A 26,220-nucleotide genomic window follows, 5' to 3' on the forward strand; every position below is an offset into this window, starting at 1 on the left:
TCTCATGCCCGGGGGGGGGGGGGGGGGGGGGGGGGGGGGGGCAGTCAAATATATTGCTGTACACACGCGCGCGTGACCAAAAACAAACGCGCTTAAAGGAGTGTTGTTTTTAAGTTTTGGACGCGGGCCGCGCGTGCACTCGTTAAGGCCTTATCAAAAACATCGATTTTCAAAAAAAGGGTAGTTTTGAAAGACTGTTTAGACTTGTTTAAGGGCCAAAATGTGTAAATAAAGCCCGCGAAAAACGTGTTTAGGGGGTTATTTTGCACACAGAGAAAAAAAACTCGTTTAAGGGATGTTAAGAACTAATTTGGTCACGCATGTGTACAGCAATACATTTGACTGCCCCCCCGGTCTAGAACCTCTCTATTTATCATTTCTTGTGCACGGCAAGAACCCCCCCCCCCCCGATTTTTGTGTAGGTTAGGACTTTGGCTTAACTCTCCACGTTTGTCCGGTGTAAGGTGCTTTCTGGCATCATTTATTTTATTCCACCATGACTAACTTTGAATTCAGAAGAATGTGTCCTGCAAAATGCAAAGGAACCTTCTACATGTTTTCATGGCGAAGTCCTTTCAAATTCTTCACCCAAATTAATGAGCAGTGGGGAAGCAATAAGATTATTCATACCAAGATCATTTTTTTTAAAGATGTCGATATACCACCATCATTCGTATAAAGTTGTTTACGAACCACTGTATTGCGCATACACAACCTTACAAGTGAAAAGTTTTAGCTTGCTCTGAACTTCTCTCTATGAGAGTATAAAAAAAAAAACGGGACAGATTTGAAAAGTCTATACAATTTTTGTTTCAAAGCATGATGTCTAAATTTTTGTGTTAATAGGTGCTCTGAAGTCTTATCTTTCAAATGCCTTGAGCGAACACGGAATGTTTTTGTCTGGGGTTAAAAAGGAGGCTTGCGCCAAAATTGCATAAAATGATAAATATGATGATCGGACTTCTTGCCAATCAGCAGACTTCCACTTAACCTTTTCATTATCTTTGCCATAATTTTCAAATTATGCGGTCAAAATTCCTTTTCAAATCTATTTATTTGCTTGAATTGTTCTGTTGTTTCTTTTTAATATGTTCTCTTTTAGCTTTGAATATTCCTTCTTCAAGCAAAAACTTTTTTTTTCAACCGAAGTATGGAAAAGCGTGTATTTTTTCTTCAAATCCTTTCATTGTGTGCTACAAAGGTTATGGTGCCTTTTGAACAGTGCCATACAGATGGACGGGGTCTTGGGGATACCCCCCATCCTCAATAAAAAAAAATCATGACCAAGAAAAAAGTTGAAAGCAAATAAAAGGAAAGATAAAAAGTAGAATATGATATTATTTTCTAAATATTTTGTCAAAATCTATTACAAAATCTGATATTGTAATTAAAATGTGGGAATATTTGTGTGCTCGCTTCGCTCGCTCACAACATTTTAATACATTTTACCAGATCTGCCATATCTAGCTCCTTCAAAATTGACTCAATACGCCATTGCCATTGAAAGACATGAATCCCTCCCTGTTTGTCCTGTCAAGCATATAATTAAACTTGGTCAAGGAAACAATAACCCCTTGAAAAATGAATTCATGTCTTTTAAAGGTTCCATAACATAATTTGTTTCACATAATTAAAAAGATTTGAATAATTACAAGTTTTCCCAATTAATAATGCAAATCTTCTTGCTTGGGTTGACAAAAGGCCTTCTTTTCTTACTTATGAAGGAAGATTCAAAGGTAAAAGAAGTTTAAATGAAAAAACAAAATAATTCATGTAAAAAGATAAATTTGTTAATAAAATTTGACAGCATAATTCGAAAATTGTGGCACAGATAATGAAAAGATTAAGAGGAAGTCTGCTGATTAGCAAGAAGTCTGATCATCATATTACTCATATTCTGCTTTCCTGGCGCAAGCTTCTTTTTGAACCCCCGACAAAAACGTCCCGTGTTCGCTCAAGCATGAACAAAATTTATTTTTTCAAATTGCTTTTCAAAGATACGATTTCAGAGCATCTATTAACATCAAAATGTAGATATCATAATTTGAAACAAATTTTCTATAGACTCTTCAAAACTGTCCCATTTTTTTTATACGCACTGTATAGTAACGCTCTCATGATAGAGTATAATTAGCTGCCGCGCACCTCCAACCACACCCCACTGCGGTGTTAAACACAGCACAAAGATAAAAACACCTACCATATATTACGATCCAAATATTTTTTTTGAAGAGTTGGAAAAACCTCTTGTTCAATGAATCATGTATTCTGACAAAAATTTGTGAAAATACATTATCTGAAAAAGCAGATTATATTAGGAAAGTGAATATATATACGGTAGGTGGTGAAAATGCTTGAAAAGCGGTAGACTACCGCCAATTAAGAGTGGTAGAGCTAGCAGTCATGCTGACGCCATCTCGATAAATTGTAGCTTTTATCAAATCTTTGATATTCCTGTTTTGTTGATATACATTTCATTTGAAGCCTACTAATGACCCCGATCATTTAATGTGATTAACTGGTGGGAATGCTGTAATTAATCATTATACATTGATGAATTCGGAAGCCATCTTGAGAAAAGCGCCTTCATACTGTCAAGGTGTCCACGAGACATTGGACACCAAGACGAAAGTTGTTCCTTGTCATATGAAGTATGAACACAAGTAGTATAAAACCGAAAGATCAGGCGTGTTTGGCAAATTTTCCAAAGTATGACCACGATGGTTCATTTTATCATGGACCTTCTACATGATTTTATTGTCCCTTTTCTTCTTTAGACTGGGAAACTAAGTTTGATTATAGGTCTATTCCGGACCATTCCTTCCCTTTTCAGTGACTTGATTGAATTGTTTTTTTGGAAATGGCGGAAACCCTCCTTCTACCCTTCTTGTTCTTCGTTGAAAGATTCGTGCGATTTGCTTTGGCTTTGCCAACTTTCACTTGCTTCTTACGCACTTTACATGCTGCCGTACTTCTATTGACGTCTTGCCTACAATAAACTCTCGTATGTAATTCACGTTTAGATTCAGCAAGCGTTCGGCAGAACAACGAAACATTCTTGCGCGGCACGCGCTCCTGGTGGCCAAAGAGATGGTCCTTGTCCCACTTTTTCGCTTCTGTTTCCTGTGTGCAGTTCTGCAATAACGATTCCAGAAGATTCCTGAAGTAAACAAGATCGGTTCCAAAGCCTGGTCCGTAGTTGTCAATACGATACCAAAGCGTGCGGTTAAAGGATTGATATAAGAGCGTGTCCGCGGCATTCCACTCGCGTATTCTATCTCTTAGAGAATCTCTCATGCTTGGGCGCCTATCCTTGATCCGGATATTCTTGGCGATGTAAGCAATGTCTTGGAAGCTCCAACAGAAGCGCTTGCGCATGATCAAAAGCGATTCGTCGAAGTATTCATTGATAAGGACCAGACTTAACTCGTCCTGAAGTTTTTGGATCCATTCTTTCACTGCGGTCGTATTTTTGTGGTACTGAGGGTCCAACCCAAGATCGTAAATCTGGTTGTTCCTTGAGTATGCCCATCTCTTTCCCATTACATGTTCCCAAGGCAAGAAACGCAAACGATCCTGGTAGAATTTCGGTCGCGACAAAAACTCTTCTATAAGCTCCAAAATCGTACAATTGGTCTGGTTTACGGACGAGCTTTTTTGCGATGTCTTCAAAAGCTCTTCTCGACATCCTTTGAATTGGGGATTTCGGCTAAGAAACGTGGAGTTATCCAAGGTATTTGACTTGACGGTTATGTTAACTAGAATTGCATCATGGAATTGGAAATGAATAAAAGCACTTTCCCACTGCATACCAGGATCACGAATAATTGTCATGTATTTTGTACCCTGTGCAAAGAACCTCTCCATTACAGGCCGCTGATAACGAACATGGACCGCCATCATATTGTAGTTTTTATAATTTGGATAATCATTCTCAGCCACGTGGATAGGGGGCAAGAAATGTGTTTCCGCCGTTTTCTCCGTGAACGGGAGGTGGTAGAAATGGCCATTTGTTGACGACTGCCGGTTCAAAATGAAAGACAAATTATGAAAGAATCCATATCTATTGATTATTGACATTATGGTTGTCGAGCCCGTCTTCAATGTCTTTATGTAAGCGATGTTCTGAACCGCGCAACATGATAGAGGAAAACCCATTTGAATTCCCCTTGTTCCAATGGATGCATCACTTTCCCTCCCACAGCTTTTGTGGATTGGCACTGGCTTGGGCACAGGGAGGTGCCAGCTTTGTAGATATGTCGTATTAGACCTGCAAGAAATAAAACGTGGTGATAAAATGAATCAATATTTATACAGCATTAAGACAGCGCTGAATACAATATTTCTTTATTATACTTTTACCAAGGATTTAGTAGGCTTCCCTGATGGGATAGAAGGCTCATTATAGATATAAGAATAAGGTAAATGACTTTTGTAGGACATGAATTAGAGAGGACGGTCTTGAAAATTTAGCGTTGACGGGGAAGATGGAGGGTAAGAGTGGTGGAGAAAGGACACGGATGAATTGGATGACCAGTCTGTTTGAATGCATGGATTACAGAGAAAGGTGTGGGTCAGCAGGAGCTGATTCAAACAGCAAGGAACAGAGATTTGTGGCATGCCATACTCGCCTACGTCACGGGATACGAGAGAGAGAGAGAGAGGGGGAGGGAGGGGGTTCGAGACCTCGATCGGACGTTCGATCGCACTCAAGGATTTTTTTCCAACCGGGTACTCATGTACTACACCTGGGTGGAGAGTGGCAAATGTGGATAAACGCCTTGCCAAAGGACGAGAGCGCTGCGGTAGGTTTCGAACCTCGGACCTTGTTCAAAGTCAGGAAACTTATCCACTTAGCCGCAAAAACTCTACACATTGAATCAACGTCAATTATGTTCAAGAGGGATCCATCTTTAAAAGTGATAACGGCAATACTCTGAATACTCTTAAGACGGGGAATAAGTTGAGAGCCCCCCCCCAAAAAAAAAAAAAAAAAAACATTGCCAATTCAAATGTGATGAAGTCTCATTGGATGATTAGCAATGGTCAGGGCCTACCTCTGAAACTATAGGGCGCACCACGACCCGGATATATTGTGCTGAAAATAGTATTATTTGAACATACAAAGACAAATCAGACAAACATAACAAGGAGGAGGTCACGTGGTAAGGTCAAAGGTCATTTTCAGGTCAACGTTAAAGTTTACATGCAGGACTCTTTTATGACACATAACTCTGCAACCATAAGTCACTTTTCAACCAAACTTAGATGGTAGATGTAATTTGGGGACCTGCATGTTATGCTGCAGTCGGAGGTCACATGGTAAGGTCAAGGTTATTTTCAGGTCAATGTTAAAGTTTACTTGCAAGACTCTCTTATGACACATAAATCCGCAACCGTAAGTCACTTTTCAACCAACTTTGGATGGTAGATGTACTTAGGGGACCTACATCATGGCGCAGTCAGAGGTCACATGGTAAAGGTCGAATGTCATTTTTAGGTCATTGTTATGACATAACTCCGCAACCGTAAGTCACTTTTTAACCAAACTTGGGTTGTAGCTGTACTTAGGAGACCGGCATGTTATTGTGTTCAGATGTCACATCACCTGGTAAGGTCAAAGGTCATTTTGAGGTCAACATTAATGTTTACATGCAAGACTCTTATGACAAACTATATTCCATCCAGTGCCCTCGCAAATCACGATATTTCTGGTTTCTTTCACAAGTGAGAGAGACACAACTTCGCTTATGCCTTGTTATTCAGTTATAAATATTCTCAGCCCGGAGTACCCCATTAAGAATTACTTCAGTTCCCTTATCTCTAATAGAAATTTCATCCAAAGTCGACCAAAATATTTTTTTTCTTCAAATGGATCGCCCTTTCTACCTTTGTCTTACATTATTAATTATCATCTGCAAATTGAAAGCAAAAAACCATGTCCGAGTCCCCTTCAAAAAAAAAAAAAAATATATATATATATATCCCTAGATGTGTAGATGCCGATGATTGTGCACAGTGCTCAATGCTATATTATAGCAGGGCATAATCATACCTGTTGGACGTCTACTACCGGCGGTTTCACGCCCGAACTTGAGGTTATTGACTATTTGTGTAGTGTGGCGGGTCAATTTGACGCTTCGGTGGATTCCTGTTTGATCTGTGTCTAGATCGATTGAGGGTGACGTCCAAGCAATCTACTATTTGTTGGTTGGTTTGGACGGTGATGCGTAGGCCGAGATCATTGAAGACCTTTATGAGGTCTTTTCGCGCCCTATCCGCCCTGCTCCCTGATGCTCGTCGGAGTACCGCTAGGCCGTCGTCGCGATATAGGCCTACACTATAGGTGTTATAATTGTTAAAGCGCACGCCCCCTCAGAAATATGAAATGGCAGAGTTTGTAAATGACTTATTAGGAATTGTAGATGAGCTGGACTTCAGGCGGGTAAATGACCAATTCCAAAAGAAACCCCGGGAGGATGTAAAGCTCATAAATAGTATTCGATCGTTCATTCCAACAAAAGCCGGAACAATTACATGATGAACCCCAAGAAATACGAGAAGCTATTGAATGAGAACATTACAAGCAAATACAAGTCTGCCAATGAAGAAATAATTGAAGAAATCGATCGTGAGTCAGAATTGATTGCAAGAAAATTAGACATCGGTGATAGAATAAACAGTACATCAGAAAATCCAGCGTTCGTCACCTTAAAAGATCCTTGACTGCTAGAGGCTGTAATGCGCACTGACCCCCCTGGTGCTACTGAATGGGACTAACAAGTTAGATCTATTTGTGACTACAACCGACAGCAACTTGGGGGAAAAATTGTAAATAATCACATCACTTTCCTCATCACTTTTTCCAATATCCATATAAACAAATCATCTTCCCCTTCTGACACAGATCTTTCCCTAAATTTATTACTCCTATCGTCTAAAGTTTCATCAAAATCCTTCTGATTCACTTTTCCACTGCGAGTCGCCATTTTGAACTGAGCGCCGTACACTATCACTATGGAAAAGTGAATACAAACATTTATAAATCACTGCAAAAGTTTCAATAGCTTTTGTGGAATAGCGCCATCTGGTGACCATAGTCTGAAATTTGATATACATGCGCTGTTTTCATTGTAGGGGTATTAACAGCACGGTGCTGACGCCTCAAACAGAAGATAGGTCAAGCACGTAATATTACGTGCCCAGCACAGATCGTGCACTCGCCCAGCACGTAATATTACGTGCTACGCAGTCAAGTGGTTAAGGAAAATAAAAAAAAAGAACCTCCAGGCCAGGTTAATCAACCCTACGAAACATGAGATAGGCCGAGTTAGCAAAATAATGCTTGATCGCATAACAAGCAAATAAATGCAAAAACCAACCCAAATCAGTGGACCAATACAGCCGCTGTACTACCATGACTACAATGCTTCAAAGAGCTCCCAGACAAGGAATCATTATCACTAATTGTATTCGACATAATCGACTTCTACCCCTCCATCACAATCGAGCTATTGTCAACCTGCCTAAGCTAGGCCCAGAAATTCACTGTCATCGAGAATGACGAAATGGAAAAGATCATGAATGCAAAGAGAACATTGTTCTTCGACAACAACATAGCGTGGAAAAGGAGTGAAGGCCGAAAGCAATTCGATGTTTCCATGGGTGCCTACGACGGAGCCGAGATTTTTGAGCTCGTAGGATTGTATGCTCTGTCACAATTAAACAAAAGAATTAACGCCTATAGTGTGGGCCTATATCGCGACGACGGCCTAGCGGTACTCCGACTAGCATCAGGGAGCAGGGCGTATATGGCGCGAAAATACCTCATAAAGGTCTTCAATGATCTCGGCCTACGCATCACCGTCCAAACCAACCAAAACATTATAGATTACTTGGACATCACCCTCAATCTAGACACAGGCGATTTTCAACCATACAGAAAACCTAACGACACAGCTACCCACGTACATAGGGCATCCAACCACCCACCCCCTATCCCCAACCAAATACCTGCGGCCGTTGAGAAGCGCCTCTCGACACTATCTTCTAACGAAGACTCGTTCAAGAAAGCAGTGCTACCATACGACGACGCCCTGAAAAGAAGTGGGTATGATAAGACCAACAAATACACCAGGCTAATAGAAGAAGGAAGAAAAAGAAGAAACAAAAGTAGAAAAGTCACCTGGTTTAACCCACCATACAATTCCGAGGTAAAAACCAACGTAGGAGGGAGATTCCTAACGCTAGTAATGAAGCACTTCCCCAAGGGACACAAATTGAACCAAATATTCAACAAGAACACAATAAAGGTTAGCTACAGTTGCACGAAAAACATGGATACCGTAATAAAAACCCACAACCAAAAAGTTATCAAACATTAAAATCAAATCGACGTCCGGAAGAAGAGCAAAATGTAACTGTCGGCAAAAAACAATGTCCATGACAAGAAAAGTGTATGCAGACGGCTATGGTATACAAGGCGACGATCCGACATATGGCAACGAAGAGAAACACTACTTCGGGCTTCCAGGGGGACATGCAAAGATAGATATAGAAACCACATCAAATCATTTAAGCATGAAAGATACCGGAACCAACTTGGGACATAAAAACAATTCAAACCAAAGGAAAAGTGGCTTGTGCAATCTTTGCCTGAAGGAAAAAGTATCCATAATAACAAACAACTTACTTACCCAACTTGTAGAAGAACCTACAAGACGGCATCACACTCTGGACTTGTTCCTCACCAACAATCCCACCCTTGCCTTCAATGTGTGTGTCTTTCCTGGCATATCGGATCATGACTGTCCTCTGCTGACCTTTAACATGAAACCATCAGGAAGACGTCAAATGCCTAGAAAGGTTCCGATCTACAGCAAAGCAGACTGGGAAGGGTTCAAGGACAGCATGTCAAAAGTAGGAATCAAGAATGGTATCGAGGCACACATTCCTCATACAATGTTGAAGCCCAGAACCAACTAACCTTGGGTGACTGCAAGAATTAGAAAGCTCATCAAGAAAAGGAGTAGGGTTGTCAAGAAATGTAAAAACATCTTGAAATCCAGAGGACTTCTTCCATATAACCTTGAAGAGTATAGCAGCAGTCTTAAGAGGATCATCCAGTCAGAGATCAGGAAAGAATACTGGAAATATCCTGAGTCTATCTTTGATGGAACTGATGATGAAGACAATCAATTCATGGCCATGAAACGATTTGGTTCAACCGAAGTGACAGTGGAGGATTTCCCACCTTACCGACCCCACTGAAAAGGCCAATGCACTCAACCACCAATTCCAATCAGTATTCACCGAAGAGACTCCAGTACCTCCTGACTTGCTTCCCCATACTTCGCCTTATGAAACCATGCCAGATGTCATCATCACAACGAAAGGTATCAAGAAACTACTTTACAATCTGAAGCCAAGGAAAGCACCTGGTCCCGATGCCATCACTCCTCGAATACTCAAGGAGCTATCAGGTATTATCGCAACGTCCCTAAGGGATATCTTCAGGAAGTCCTATAGCACCGGAGAGATACCAGAGGACTGGAGAAATGCCAATGTAGTGCCTGTTTACAAGAAGGGAGATAGAGCGGAACCAAGCGACTACAGACCCATCTCACTATCTTGCATCGCATGTAAGTTGATGAAGCACATCATTGCAAGTAATATCATGAAGCATGGAAACCACCAGGATATTCTGTACCCTCTTCAGCATGGCCTTAGACAACACAGGTCATATGAACTACAATGGTTAGGACTGGTAAGCGACCTGACCAACAACCTTCAAGATGGAAAGCAGACAGACATCTTAGTGCTGGACTTTAGCAAGGCATTTGGCAAGGTGGGTCACCAGCGCCTTCACCGGAAACTGGAGTTCTATGGAGTTACTATGGAGTTAGAGGACATAACCGCTGGATTGCCAACTTTCTTCATAACAGGAAGCAACAAGTGCTCCTGGATGGTCGTAGTTCATCTCAAGTCGATGTAACTTCAGGCGTACCACATGGCTCTGTCCTCGGCCCCTGCCTCTTTCTCTACTTTATCAATGACCTGCCTGATCAACTCAAGTCAAGTGTTCGACTGTTTGCTGATGATGCTATCTTCTACCTCACAGTTCAGTCAGATGCTGATGCTGACCAGCTGCAAAACCTCAAGAAACTAAGTGAGTGGACCAGTAAATGGATGATGAACACCATTGAATGTGAAGTCATCACAGTCACCAGGAAGTGAAACAGGATTGTACACCAGTTCAAACTCAACGATGCTATCCTTACTCCTGTAGAAGCAACGAAATATCTTGGTATCACTATCACATCAGACCTGAAGTGGAAAAGTCACATCAGCGCCGTGGAAGCACCGTGATGTAGCGGATCTGACTCTCGCCTTGTAATCAGAGGGTCGTGTGTTTGAATCCCACCATGACTTAGCGTCCTTTGGCAAGGCGTCAATCCACACTTTGCCACTCTCACCCAGGTGCTAATTGGGTACCGGTAGGAAACAACCGTCATTGTGGTTGGTTTAGCAAGTGTGCGCCTAACAGGCTGCTTGAAATGCTATGAATCCAGTGAGCGGATAATAATAATTGTGAAGCGCTTTGAGCAGTCGTATATTGATAACGCGCTATATGAATGACAATTATTATTATTATCAGCAATGTTTGTCAAAAGGTTAAGAACACCCTTGCCTTCCTACGAAGAAACCTGCGAGTAAGCTCTCCCAAGATGAAAGCTACATCATACCAATCACTTATCATACCTTTGGTGAAATATGCATCTAATGTTTGGGATCCATTAACCTCCATTAACATCTACAAGCTTGAAATGATCCAGCGCAGAGCAGCTAGATACACACTGAATCGATATTACAATACATCAAGCGTTCCGTCGATGCTGCAGGAGCTAGGATGGACATTCCTTCAACAATGACGAGAAATCTCTCGCCTTGTGATGTTCTACAAGATCTACAACGAGCTTGTCTCATTCAACTCTGTCGCATACTTCACCAAATGTACTAGATCAACAAGGGCTGTTCACACTCAAGGATATCTCATGCCACAATCACGGACCCAACAACATCAATGCTCCTTCCTCAGAACCTTCAAGATGTGGAACACTCTCCCAGTAAATGTTGTGACAGCACCATCAACCGAAGCCTTTCGTCTGCAACTGACGAAAGGCAACAACAGTTTAGATATATGCCTGTTTTTACACCATGTATATATTTGGCACATGTAATTTACCCCTGTGACACACACTTCACCAAGTTCTGAAAGAATCTTCAGGATTGAAGGAAGCAGACTACACAGAAGAAGAAGAAGAAAAAAAAAGAAGAGAAACTCACTAAACAAAAGGTCGGAATTGATTTCAAAGTGCACACACCGAACGAGACCAAACCATGCAAACCGGAAACCACCGAAGCGTCAAATTGACTCGCCACACCACACAAATAGTCAATAACGTCAGTCTGGCTGAAGATCGCCTCAAGTTCGGGCGTGAAACCGCCGGACGTTCAACATGTATATATATATATATATAAACACATTGGTGTACTGGATATCAATGAAATAAGACTTGTACGTTTGTTGAAATGGAGATGTCTACATTAATGATATCTAGAACTCTCTCGCAAATATATGAAATTAATGAGTTTCTGTCTTTGTTTACGTCCGTCGAGTGGGGTTTCTTTTTCTCTACGGATTTAATATATATATATATGTATATATCTTACCGTAGAACATTTGAGCTTGCTATTCCTTGGTTTAGTTGTAACATAGTGAATGATATCAGAAGGGTTGACAAGACAACGAGCAGTAGAAATGTGTTCTTGTACTGAAAAAGGGAAAGTAATAAGAATAAAAATAATGAAAATAAAGGCACGATATGATGAGGGAATTTTTTACATCTCCCCGATATCATCAAGCCATATTAATGTTGTATTCGGATTGCGTATAAATAAACCTGGAAAAATATTGTAAAATAGGGACCAAGTCTGAGATACAATGCACGATTTCTGTTTTTTTTAATGAAAGAAAGCATAAGAGGCATTTATTTTGGGGTGAACAGTGGTACGTTTAAAGCTAGTACTTAATATGTAGATTTGAAGAGTGAACGTGAACAATGAGCACGATGGACGCAGATGAAATTTAAGTTATATTAAATGTGGGTTATATATTTTTCACCTTACTTCTAATGAATAATGAATGCTTTAAATAAAAAAAAACATTTTCCCCTCAGAAGCCACCATGTGGCAATCATTCATTTAAACGTTCTACATTTATGTTTGTGCGCATCATAACCTGCGCATATTTTACACTGTGCGCGCTTACGTCACAATGGATGAACAGGTTTTTAATCAGCCGTAGGTATGAGCTGATTTTTCTCCTCATCTGCACTAATGTGGTTTTTTTATGAAGCTAATAAACTGGATTTATTCCATGGACCAGTTTTTTTAATTCCTCTACAATTTTTTCAAAAACATTTACTCTGATAGTGCTTCAAAGTATGACGAATATGTATGACGAATATGACCCCGACTTTGAATAAATCGTCGGCGGTCTTCCGAACCGTCGTATCACACATACGATGGTGCAAACCCATTTATGAGAAAATCGACTTCAAAGTTTACTTTAATTTTCACACTTAGTTCCCCAGCCTTACAACATTATTCATTGCTAGAAAATACATGGTTGGAAAGACCAAGACAATTGCTTGACAATGGTATCCTTATTTTCAAACAAAAGCAAGGATCAGAGAAAATATCGCAAAAGAGCTACATGCTTGTAATTTCGGTTTGACCGGTTTAGATTTCCCCCGTACAAAAACTCCATAGGGAATGCAACAAACCTGACCGCGATTTCAATGCGCGCGGTCAGTCAAAACGTCGTATCGCTTTTCACGTGCAAAGTCAATGCAGTGCAGATGGCCGATACGACAGTTTGGCTGACCGCGCGCATTGAAATCGCGGTCAGTCAAAGCGTCGTATCGCTCTGTTACAGTACACGTTTCCAATGGGATTTGCGCATTATATTAAAAAATGTATGACATCGCCGTGAAAATCCTCTCATATCTCAGAAAATAAAATAAATTGCAGCCTAGAAATTTAGTCATGAATAGAGTAGAACTTGTACTTTAATTTTCTGCAAAAATCTCAGAATCGATTTTTTTAAACCAAAATTGACTGATACGACGGTTTGAATGACCGCCGACGAAATGGTAGAGTGGTTTGGAATTTTTCCTTACAAAGATGAAAGCTTTTGACGCGTTTTGAGGTGTTTCAAAAAACACATTTGAAAACAAGCATATGAGCCCATAGGCCCTATGTATGTTTCCACCTCTTAGGTAAACCTTCCTCTACAACTTTGCAAAGTTTGGTGAAAATAACATGGGTTTTAAATAAAGTATTCCTTGTGCTTTTCAAGTCTACTATTGAAATTTCGCATTTTGTACTGTTAGACTTGAAATAGCAGACAAAGGGCAATATAAATACATTACTCATCATGAAGATATAATTATATTGCGAAATTTGATGAAATTTTCATGGATTTTGACTGAGTAATATAGCTTCAAACTCGTTGTTGTGATCTCGTGAGGTCTAAAAAATGCCAAATTCTTTTGAAGCGCAATTCTTAAGAACATCCATGTATTTGGGTGAACCTTGGAGCTCTATAGCAAAAAATCAAGCACATGGACCCATGTTAATTTTTGCAAATTTTGAATATTCAGGTGCTAAACTATGTGCAAAGTATGATGGAAATGACATGGATTTTCAAAGTTTGGGAGCAGAACTATACGAACATGACGAAAACATTCGCATTTTAGACGATATTATCACACTTTTGCTTGTTTTCGGCTCATTTTGGGCTGTTTCAAGCCAACTCACAATAGTTTGGATACAAAGGCCCGTATTCTGAAGTCAGGTTTAACTTAGACCATGGTCTAACTTTGTGTTAAAATTATGGGAAGCCAAAGGTGTCAAAATTTTTATTAAGTTGCATGTTTCTTATGTTTACTGTGCTCTTTTCTGACTCATAGATCGTGAAGACAATCAACTATTCATACTTCCTACACAATTATGAATGATTTGAGAGGCAAATGAGGCGAAATATTCCATACTTAAACCACAACTTTAAACCGGAGTTTAAGTTAAACCCGACTTCAGAATACCGGCCTGATAGTTTAAAAAACGAGCACATGGACCTCATATTTTCAATGCTTCAAAATATATTCCTCTACAAAGCTGGAGAGTATGAGGAAAATGACATGGATTTTGAATGTTTGAAGGCAGAACTACCATGACTACGGAACCATTAGCATTTTATACATCTCGTCAGTGATTTTACGAACTGGCTCAAACCTCGGCTTGTCTCCAAAACATGATTTCGAGATAATCGCGTTCAAAGTTTGAATGGTCTTTCAGACCCTCATAACTTCACGCTTTGAAAGAAACCAGATCAATTATTCATACCAATTTAATGCATACATTCCTTTCTTTCATAATATGCAGAATTGCGTCCGCAGTTCGTATTCATTCTCTTAATATTTGAAAAGAAGTGCATGTATACATTTTACAAGCTGCAAATCTTTACCCAAAACAGGGGGTTTGAGCCAGTTCGTAAAATCACGCGTACCATGCGCACTGATTTTTAGCGTCACAAACCACGGTTTGAGCCAGTTCTTGAAATCATTCATGAAATGAGCATGATTTTTTTAAAAGCACAATGACAGTGGCAATGACATTTATTCCCACGTCATCCATACAGTGCGTCCCCCCAAAAAACGATACACTTTTGAAATGGCTGCCAAATAAAAAAATATATCACTTTGGGGGAAAGACTTATATATATGGAAAGCCAATGAAGTCAACTTTCAAATGACAACAAAAAGTTGGAAAACTATTCATGCTTGAACGAGCATTGCCCATTGAAACAAAAGGTATGGAAACTAGGCTGGGCCGGAATTAGCCTTCCAATTACTTTCAGGGTTTTTGATGAATTAATGATCAATTGTGATCAGTTTGTTGTTTGAGAAAATTTAATGAGTTATTAAATTGAAATTTAATGAATTGCAATTTTTAGTGCAGCATTTTGACTTTATCATGTGGATCTCAGCAATGTGTTCATGAGAGTCAGGAGAATAAGGGGTAAGATAGGACTAGATAGGACCTAAGAAGTAGGTGAAGTACGTTGATGAGATAAAGGTCAACAGAACATTTAGCAACCCCTCCCTCCATTCCCCCCCCCCCACTTCTCTCCTCCTGAGTAAGTAAGCTTGGCTAGGCTGGGCAGGAATTAGCCTTACAGTTTTTTGAGAGGTTAGTCCTTTGGATCTTGCAAAGTTAAGGGTGTGATGCTAAATTAATGAGTGAGATAAGTTTTGGTTTCTTAGGCAAATTTCATGAGTTACTAAATTGAAATTTAATGCATGAGTGAACAGGAATTGTACTTTTAGTGTAGCATATTCATCTTGCGGACCTCAACAGTGTGTTCGTTAGGGTCAGAGTGATCCGATGGTACCCGTTACAAGCAAGAAGGCAAGATATGGTAAGACTTGGTTAAAAGGGCATTCCTCTTCTTTATGTCCTTTTCCAACATAAAAAAAGTCATATATACCCACCCCCCTCCTCATCCATTTCCCTGGCTCTCTCTGTCTCACTTCCTGGATTGTAGCCTACCGGTATTCAAAACTAACTGTCAAGTGACCGGTGGCTGATGGTCACTTTTTTTTCATTGAATTTTTACCAAGATATTGAATGATGATGATTTATGGAATAATTCATTGAAAAAAATGAATGTTTGATTGATCACATTGCACATTGAATGACTTGATTTATTGATAAATTGTTGACTAAAAATGATTGATGGGAAAAAGTTGATGCCTCAATTAAGAATTTCTCATTAAATCAACATTCTGCTCTGGACTTTACGCGTAATAATAATAATAATAATATAGGGTATTTATATTGCGCACATATCCACCTTGTTAGGTGCTCAAGGCGCTCCTATATTACCCGGCTAAGCTAGGCGTTAATAGCGCACACAGCTTTTTAAGGAATTACTTCCTACCGGTACCCATTTACCTCACCTGGGTTGAGTGCAGCACACTGCGGATCAGTTTCTTGCTGAAGGAAATTACGCCATGGCTGGGATTCGAACCCACGACCCTCTGTTTCAAAGTCCGAAGACTAATCCACTGGGCCACAACGCTCCACATGACAATAGCAATCAGTCTCTCTACAGGAGGGGAGGGCGGGAGAGGGGGAGTGGGGGGGGGGGGCTAAATGTTCTGTTGACCCTTATTCCATCAAGCTACTTCTCCCACCTAAGTCCTATCTCACCCCGTATTCTCTCGACTCCCATGAGCACATTGCTGAGATCCACATGATAAAGTTGAAATGCTGCCCAAAAAGTATTATTTGTCTTACCTCATGCACTAAAGTTCAATTTAATAATTCATGAAATTTGCTTCAACAACCAAAACTGGTCACGGTTGATCATTGATTTATCACAACACCCTTAACTTTGCAATTTCAAAAGGATTTGCCTCTCAAAAACTGACAGAAATTGTAAGGCTAATTCCGGCCTAGCCTAAATTTCATACCCTTTGTTTCAGTGGGCAGTGCTCGCTCAAGCATGAACAGTTTTCCAACTTTCTGGTGTCATTTGAAAGTTGACTTTATTGGCTTCCATATATGTAAGTATTTTCCCCAAAAGTGATGTATATTTTTTATTTGGCAGCCATTTCAAAAGTGTATAGTTTTTTGGGGACGCACTTTAGAGTGGGTATTATACAAATACATTATACAAATGTACAAAATCATCAATATCATTTCATCAAGTAATTTGCAATTCATTTAGAGTACATTTTAGAAAAATTCTATAAAAAAATACAAATTTTAGCATTAAAAATAATTTGATAATTACAGTTGAAATAGTACCCTGAAGCTTCCAAACTATAATCAAAATCTACATAAATTATGATGACAAAAGATCAAAGTAACGACATCATCACATCGTTGGCTATTGAACCACAGTTATAAAAGCTCAACATATTAAATTTCGAGCGTAGCAATGTTTAGAAAATTTGATAATTAAACCCACAGTTGAGATAATGGATTAATGTCCCGAAGCTTAAAAAACCCCAGCTTTTTAACATTATAATAAGCATAAACATTTGTCTAATAGAAGGCAAGTAATGGCATCAGCGTATTCTTGGCTGTTATACCACTTTTCAATTAACAGCTCAAAATATTGAATTTCGAGCATAACTTCTTTAGAAACGCTGAAGGTTGGAACGGATTTCTGTTTTTTACAATTAAATAGCTGATTCGGTCTTTCAGTGTAATATCTTTAAAGATGAAACTTTCTTTCCTTAGCAAAAGAAGGACAAACGGATAGTGAAATTCATCACCAATTGATTGAATGTTGCATAATATACAAAGCCTCATGTTTTTTTGACGGTTTTCATCTCTTCCTGAGGCAATAGGAAGTGGATGATTTCCACAACGAAATCTACAAAATGTGATTCTATCTTTTTATTCATATTGATGAGGTAACTTTCTAGACGAAGATTGTCTTTGAATATTCTGTAGTTAACACTTTGAGAGGTTTCGTGTATGAACGTAAACCAATTTTGCAACTGCGAAGCCTTTATTCGTAGATCTACAGCGTCAGAAATGTCAAATAAATTCGTCATGCCCAATCTATCAAGAGTTTGCTTTATATTTGTTAACCAACTTGTCTGATATATACCTTGATCAGAAAGTATCGTTACAATCTCGTAAATCATACCAGACATATGTGTTTTGTGAACTAATCCATACCAGAAGTTTATCATTCTATTGTCAATATATTTCTCTAATTTGAATCTCCCAAGTTCGCCTAAAACTATGCAGTTTGACGTTTATTTATTTACTTTAAGAATCTGCTTGCAAAATTTCATGGGAAACACTTCTAGATCTCTAATCACATCAAAACCATCAAATCACATCAAAAAGTTGATCAAATAACTTGATTTTGATATCCACTGGTAAATCAAGATGATAAAATCTTATTCAACATGCTGTACATTGCTCTTCTTGCTTTATTCAGTTGTTTAGCTTGAGCTTTCCGAAATGAATAATTATAATTGAAGGTATATCCAAGATATACATAGTCATCTACTACTTCAAGAGCGTGGTTATTAATTGTAAAAGAACCCGTTTTTCTCACTTTGCCAAGAGAGAATATAACAGTTTTCGCCTTGTCTATATTCACATTTAAATACCATCTTTTACTATAATCTGATACTGCATTGAGCGCACATTGAAGGTCTTGTTCAGATTTGGCAAGGACAATGGTATCATCTGCATAATAGGAAGGTCCACTCGTTACGCGCATACAATTTACATCAAATATCATGCTTAATAATATCAAACATTTACATCTGTATTTTTTCCTAAAATATTACGTGGTGATGACTATGAATTTATGACTTTGCACATCATTTATGATAAAAAAAGATATGTGATGTTGATACATTCTTCATCTAAATTTCGCTGCACCACATCAATGCGCCTACATAATCAAGCGCCATGGTGGTTTGACCGTGAATCCTGTTCTTTTCGTGATTGCATGATCATAACAAGCATGGTATCATCAATGATCTTTTAAATGATATCAACATAATATGCATTGTGTAAAATTGGGAGTTGGGAGGAATCAATGGCCAAACTTAGATTTCCAATTTTTTTAAGGGGTTTAGTTTTGCTAATTAAAAGACATTCTCCTACTTTGGTATTCACTTAGTTGCATATCCTGAAAGTTTGATGCGATATCGACAGAGTAAAGACGATTTTAACTCATTTGGTAAATTCGTGGGGTCTAAGAGAGGCATATTACTTTTTCATTTTCATAATGCAAAGATACCAAAGTAACTCTCTGCAAAATTGGGTGAAAATGACATGGAAAACATTTTCACTGTGGAACGTCCTAAAAAAATTAACCTGAATGAATAAATTAAAATTCGCTGATCAAAACACTGAAAATTTAATTGAAAATCTGATAACAAATAAATTGAATAGACATACTAAATCTTTACGACGTGCACGCATCGGAGTAAAATCGCATGAATGACTGAAACGCTAGAGCAAAAAAATATACAATAGAACAGAAACTAGACAATGGACGTAAATGGCGAGCCATGATTGGCTGTCAAGGTAAACAAGTAAGGATCAGTACCAGCCGTAAATTGAAGCGAAGCAACAAAAATAGCGCAATAGTCCAGGATAGAAGAGGCATAACCTTGTTTTTTTATATATACAATATTTTTTTATGGTTTCTTGTCAATTCGAGGGTGCTGATTACGAATCTGAATGATGCCACTCGTGTAACCTTGAGCGTTTTCCGCAAATTGGCAAAATCCAATATGGCCGCAAAAATATGCAAATTACCCATGAAAATCATAAAATTGTCCGCACATTGGCTAAGAAATGCATAAACTTGTGTGGCAGGGGTGAAAGACTCTCTGAAAAAATAATTTTTGACAAAATATTTATTTTCCTGATATTCAAAATGGCCGTCATAGGCCCTTGTATACTCTATCATGTACAATATGAATAGGGAAAACTGATTTTCACAAAAATGACACTAAACTGCAAAAAATCGTCATGTATGAACAAAGTAATATATGCAAATCGTCATTACTAACGAGCTATATCATTTATTATGTCATATATGGGAACATTGCTGTATTTCGATATCTAAAATAGCCGCCACTGGCTTAAACAGTACTTAATGCGTACAATGGCAATGGGGGCCAAAAAATTTACAAGATTGATCACTAAAATGCATATTATTAAGATTAAACGAGTGGAATACTGACTAAAAACATAATTGTTAACGAAATATATTATTAATATGCATGTATGTGATGAAAGTTGTATTTTGATATTAAAAAATGGCTGTCAAAGGCCCTGAAAGCATTATGCACGATCGCACGATGAGAAAGAGGAGCAAAGAAATCACAAGAGTGAGCACTAAAATTCATACATATGTGATAAGTTAATGGGATACTGTCTAAAAACGTATTTTTTAACGAAATATATCATTCAGGTTTCAAGTTTGTGTTAAATACTGTATTTTGACTTTCAAAATGGCCGCCATAGACATTAACTGTATTATGTATAATGCAAAGTGGGAAACCAATATTCACAGGAGTGAGCACCATGCACGTAATCTATGAGTAAAATATTGTCTGAAAGCATAATTTCTATTAAGATATATCATTTATTCTGCCAGTTAGGTGATAAATACTGTTTTTGAAAGTCAAAATGGTCGCTACACACTAGCGTACCTACGGGGGGGGGGGGGGGGGGGGCAGAGGGGGCAGTCTGCCCCCCTGACGAGCCACAACCTATGCAAAGGACGTATCCCTGCCCCCCTGACGAGCTTGAAAGACCTTTTTTGCCCCCCCCCTGACGAGCTTGAAGACCTTTATTGCCCCCCCCCCCCTGACGAGCTTGAAACTTTTTTTTTTTTTTTTTTTTTTTTTTTTTGCTTGTCAAATTTTTTGGCGGACGGTTTTGCCCCCCCCCCCTGTGAGAAATCCTAGGTACGCCACTGCCGCTACAGCCCTTACGGTATTATGAACAATGTGAATGGGGACAAATCATTTCAACAGAATTTGGCTTTGCTTGGCCAAATGGTGATGTATGAGTGAAATGTTGTCTGAAAACATGATTTATAACAAAATATACCATATCTTATGAAATTTAGGTGATAAATATTGTATTTCAACATTCAAAATGGCTGTCATATGCCCTTTTAGTGAACATTATTTGTTTCCACTCTCAAATTGTATATTATACGATAAGGGCCTATGGTGGCCATTTTCAATTTAAAAATGCAGCATTTATCACCTTAATTACACAATATTATTATATCTAGTTAGAAACCATGATTTTAGACAATATTTCACCCTTATCACAATTCACAAAAGTTTAGAGTCAAGCAAAGCCAAATTCTGTCAAAATTATATGTCCCATGTTACAATGTACACAATACTTTTAGGACCTATGGCAGTCATTTTTTATTTCAAAGTACAGCATTTATTACCTCCACGACCAATTTATGATGTATTTAGTTAGAAATCATGTTTAAGACAATATGTTTACTCGTACATCACAGTTATATGAATTTTATGATTCTCACTCTTGTGAAAACTAGTTTCCCTATTTGCATGTTACATGATTTAGTTAGGGCTTGTAGAGGTGATTTTGAATGTCAAAATTCAGTATTTATCACCTATATGGCAGAAGAAATGATATAATTTATTTAAAAAAATATGTTTTCATATAACATTTTACTCATACAACAGGATTATATGGATTACAAAATCATATGTCCCCATTCACATTGTAGCCTTGTTAGGGCCTAAAGGGGCCATTTTGAATTTCATAATACAGCATTTATCTCATGCATGACAAAAGAAATGCTATGTCTTGCTATAAAACATGTCAGACAATATTTTACTCGTAGATCACAATTACATGCGTTTTATGTTTCTTAAGGCCACCGCACACCTTACGACTGTTCGCGATCCGATTTTGGAACAAATCGCAGTTTGCTCATTTTCTAAAAGTGTGAATGGAACATATCATTTTCTTTGAGGTTTAAATTAATTGAAAGAATACTAATATAACCATTTTGAAAGATTGCAAGCCTTTATTTCGGAGTAAATGCCAAATTAGTTTAAAATCGTGGCCAATCGTACGACTGCTATGACGTCATTACGACTAGATATTAAATTCGCTTTTATTCTAAGAAGGATGTTAGCATAGTCACACATTTGAACATAGGTATTCGTACGATGATTTAGAACATTACACAGTAAGATATTCCAAGTCTCAATGTTAGCATCAAAGTCTACTACATGTTATTCTGAAATCGGGTCGCAGACCAATCGTAAGGTGTGCGGTCGCCTTTACTCGTGTGAAAATAAGTTTCTCCATTCGCATTGTATATGATAAATATAGGGCCTATGGCGGCCATTTTGAATTTCAAAATACAGCTTTTATCACATAAATGGCACATTAGCAATTATGTTTTTAGTCAGTATTCCACTCGTTTATCTTAATTAATAATATGCATTTTAGCTAGTGCTCACTCTTGTCATTTTTTTGGCCCCGGCCATTGCCATTGTACATAATACTCTTTGGGCGAGTAGCGGCTTTTTTTAGATATCAAAATACAGCAATGTTCCCATATATGACATAATAAATGATATAGTTATCTCGTTAGTAATGATGATTTGCATATATTACTTTGTTGATACATGACGATTTTTTGCAGTTTAGTGCTCATTTTTTGAAAACTAGTTTTCCTTATTCGTATTGTACATAATAGAGTATACAATGGCCTATGGCGGCCATTTTGAATATCAGGAAAATAAATATTTTGTCAAAATTTTTTTTTTCAAAGAGTATTTCACTCCTGCCACACAATTTTATGCATTTTATAGCCAATGTGCGGACAATTTTATGATGTTCATGGGTAATTTGCATATTTTGGCGGCCATATTGGATTTTGCCAATTTGCGGAAAATGCTCAAGGTTACACGAGTGGCATCATCCATATTCGTAATCAGCACCCTCGAATTGACAAGAAACCATCAAAAAATATTGTATATATAAAAAAACAAGGTTTGGTCAATTTTCTATGGGGCCTATCCTGGACTACAAGGGTTCTTACGAACTCCTTATGGCTGCCTCGAGCATGCGCAAATGAGTGAAACTCCTTGCTCGGCTGAGCACCTTAAACCGATGAACAGTTTTGTTCAGTGCATGCTTGGTTGCTTAGCAAACTACTACCGCCATCCGTCGCCGTACTAGCGGTACGTTGTCTGCATGCGGGCGGAGGTTGTGAACGCGCACCAATTCGACAATAATAGAGGCGGGCACATGTTGGCTGTGCGATCTGCTAAACGTTGGGACGTACGCCCTATGAACCGAGCCTCACAACGACAACGGCACTTAAGGGGAATCCAACCCAAATAAAAATTGTTTTTATAAGGAAAAGAAAAATCAGACAAGTTGATAGGTGAAAGTTTGAACAATATTGGACAAACAACAAGAAAGTTAGGAATTTTTAAAAGTTGTAAATATTGGTAATCACTATACCCATGGAAACTTTAAATTGGCCGCATATGGGACATCATAGTGATGTAAGGCAAGGACTACTCTTCCATGTACTCCACAATACATATTATGGCTAAAATGTCATTTTTTCCCAAAAGTTTTATTTCAAATTATTTTTTTCTTTCATGAGGACATAAAACAATATACTACCAGGGTTATATTTAGATTACTGCCCCAGCGGAATGGGTACTTAGGAGAACATCACAAATCCCTGATAATAAAGTACATGGCCTATGGGAAAATTGTCCTTGCCCCTTGTCATAACTTACTTACCCAGTTGCCAATTTGAAATCTACATAGTAATAGTGATCTCAATTTCAAAGCAGCTATAACTTTTTAATTGCTTGTGCGATTTCTTTCAAACTTTCACCATTCCGTTTAATGTATTTTTCTCCTTCCCAACACAGCATTTAAATGGCCAAGGCTGGATTCCCCTTTAAACATGTTAAACTCGTAAATGACATCACTGCAGTGAGAGATAGGGAGCACGTCCTTTCGAAACGTCCTTTCGAATATCATTTTGTGTGTGGTTAATACCACACTAGATATTGCTTTCTTAATTTGCGTCTCAAACTTTTGGGAAGCTTGTACTATTGCGACGGGAAGCCACTGCCGTGGCGAGGGAAAGCTTCCTAAAAGTTTGAGACGCAAAGTAAGAAAGCAATATCTAGTGCCTTCCCTAGCAGACACAAAATGATCTCGGCTATTCGAAAGAACAAAATAATGCACGTAAGCGCGTGCATGCAGGGCCAAATAATGAACGATGTGCGAGAAGAGCCAATGGACATACCGCAACGAGGTCCGCTGGTCACATGACCAAGGTCAAAGTTCATTTAGGGTCATTGAACTTTGGCCATGTTTGGGGTATTTGTGGAATTGTCATAACTTACAAATTTTATAGAGATAGTTCATGAAACTTGGACAAGAGAGCAATCATGTATCCCTGAATATCTTGTGCGTGTTTCAGGTCGCATGACAAAGATCGAAGGTCGTTTAAGGTTAATGAACTTTTGCCGCGTTGGAGGTATTTTGTTGAATTGGCATCATAACTTTAATAGAAAGTTTATGGATCTAGTTCATGAAACGCGTATTGCAGGCAAGACTGTTAGAGGCGTTCCACTTGTTTCCTCGAATGTTAAGGTATATGACAAAGCTATACACTGAAATCTGAAAGAAGCATGTATTCAAAGCAACGTGTAAAGTACATGATACTAGGTAGGCCTACATGATTAAAGGGATTTGTTTCTGAAAATATAATACTCACTGTGCATGCTCTCATACAGGATCTGTATGTTGCTATGGTCATACATGTACCCTGTATTGGTGTTACAAGGTTCAGGGGGTAGATACGAGTATCAGAAAATTGAACTAAGAAAAAAAAAATACTGGATGATTTTTAAAGTAGACGTCATAATTTTTTTTTCTCGGATACGCCCTTTGTTTCTCAAATTTAAATTAGGGGCATTTTGATCATACATGTGGACATAAAAAAATACATGGGAGGTATCATCCCCAAGTTTGTCGAAGACGGAAGTAATTTACCATTCCACCTTCGTACACATGGAATCAGGTTGCAGTAATCGTGTATCAAATAAGATTTATTGCCATACTCAGTGGCGGATCCGGATAAACATGCTAAAGGCACTTTCTGCCCATGCCCCCCATCCAATTTTAGATACACAACAAATATATATATTTATTTATTTATTTATTTTTTTTTTTGGGGGGGGGGGGGAATATGTCTTGCATGCGCAAAAGAGGACCCCTTTTCAAACAAAATGACGTCCATTTTGTAGCGAAAACCCTTTTTTTTTGCTTCTGTACTGTCTTCAATGAGTATCTTTAATTGTATTTGGTTTGTCTAGATATTGTACTTTTAGGGTGCAAAGATGAATCAGGTCATAAAGGTGCAACTTTGAATCCTTTTTAAAGTCAAGTATTATTCTCCTTAAATGGTGAAACGTTGCTGCTTTAAGGGTGCAAACGAGCATTTATAGGTTCAAATGACAATAAAAATGTTTAAAAAGCGAGCGAAAAAAAACCCTTCAATATTATTGAGTTTTGACATGGTAAACGTCCAGTGAAATTCATGTTATTGAAAAATGAAATATTTCCGGGTTGACGAAAAAACTCTTACTGTGTGTTGAGGGGACAGCAAATTATGGAAAAGGCTTATTTGATAGAATAATTGGAAATAATCTGCACAATAAAATATACAAGTAAAATGATCTTACCATAACACTACACTTCATTCTGATCTTGGAGGACACTTGGTATATCAATGTTAATCCCAATTCATCAGCTCTCGGCACATCTTAGGCATTGTAGTCTTCTGCACTGTCAGCAATCAATTGAGGGAGAGAGAGAGAGAGAGAGCGAGAGGGAGAGAGAGAGAGGGGGGGGGGGAGGAGACAGGTGTATGAGATGCGAATTTATATTTATTTTAATGACAGTGTGGTCCGGTCTGTTAGCGTCAAAAACACCCTACTTGTGGACACAGTGGACAAAAGCATGATTTTTTCTCCAGACCTTTGTTTATGTATAAGAATTAAAAATGGGGTATGCTCCAAAAAATCTGGCTGCAGGAACAGTGAAAAAATGGGTGAAAATGTCAGAATTTATGAGTTTAGATTGGTCAGATATATAGACTAGCGCTAGTGCAAAACTCAATAGCAGTGCATTATTTTGCATTGGTTTAGTTCTTGAATTCAGACCCTTTTTGAACAGATATTTTGTTTGTCCTCACATCTCAATGCACTAAATACTGAATGCAGATGCTAAACAAGCCGAAGGGTGGCGGTGGAGGGGGTTGAATGTTGGTGTGTATGTACATATTTTGGTCTTGGTGTAAAGATGTGCAAGACACATTTTTTGCATGTGTTGCCATGGTAACAGTGTATTATGGCAAAATAAGGTTACAAATCTTGCAGTTAGAACTTCTTCCTCTGTTTTCATCCGATTCTCATGAAATTTGGCACACACATTGGTCTTGAGGTGAAGATGTCTAAGACACATTTTGTGTGTCTTTCGGAAATTTTGTTGCCA

At 38.4% G+C, this 26,220-nt stretch overlaps 1 protein-coding gene across 1 annotated transcript; it reads right to left on the minus strand.

Annotated features, from left to right (window-relative positions):
• Positions 1-1,146: 1,146 nt before the first annotated feature.
• Positions 1,147-25,508, minus strand: LOC129280040 (galactose-3-O-sulfotransferase 2-like). Its single transcript, XM_054916097.2, has 4 exons — positions 25,410-25,508; positions 24,440-24,490; positions 11,734-11,834; positions 1,147-4,270 (listed from the first exon to the last, which is right to left on the minus strand). The coding sequence occupies exons 1-4, from the start codon at positions 25,425-25,427 to the stop codon at positions 2,830-2,832; spliced, it is 1,611 nt and encodes a 536-aa protein (XP_054772072.2). The 5' UTR covers positions 25,428-25,508; the 3' UTR covers positions 1,147-2,829.
• Positions 25,509-26,220: the final 712 nt, after the last annotated feature.

This window comes from Lytechinus pictus, chromosome 17 (assembly GCF_037042905.1).
Source record: "Lytechinus pictus isolate F3 Inbred chromosome 17, Lp3.0, whole genome shotgun sequence".
In the NCBI taxonomy this organism is placed as follows: domain Eukaryota; kingdom Metazoa; phylum Echinodermata; class Echinoidea; order Temnopleuroida; family Toxopneustidae; genus Lytechinus; species Lytechinus pictus.

Excerpts from the sequence above, each read along its gene's own strand:
- LOC129280040 (XM_054916097.2), bottom strand. Across the intron at positions 11,835-24,439 it reads CCTGTATGAGAGCATGCACA|TACAAGAACACATTTCTACT; the intron begins GTGAGTATTATA and ends TCCCTTTTTCAG. Across the intron at positions 4,271-11,733 it reads GCAAGCTCAAATGTTCTACG|GTCTAATACGACATATCTAC; the intron begins GTAAGATATATA and ends TATTTCTTGCAG.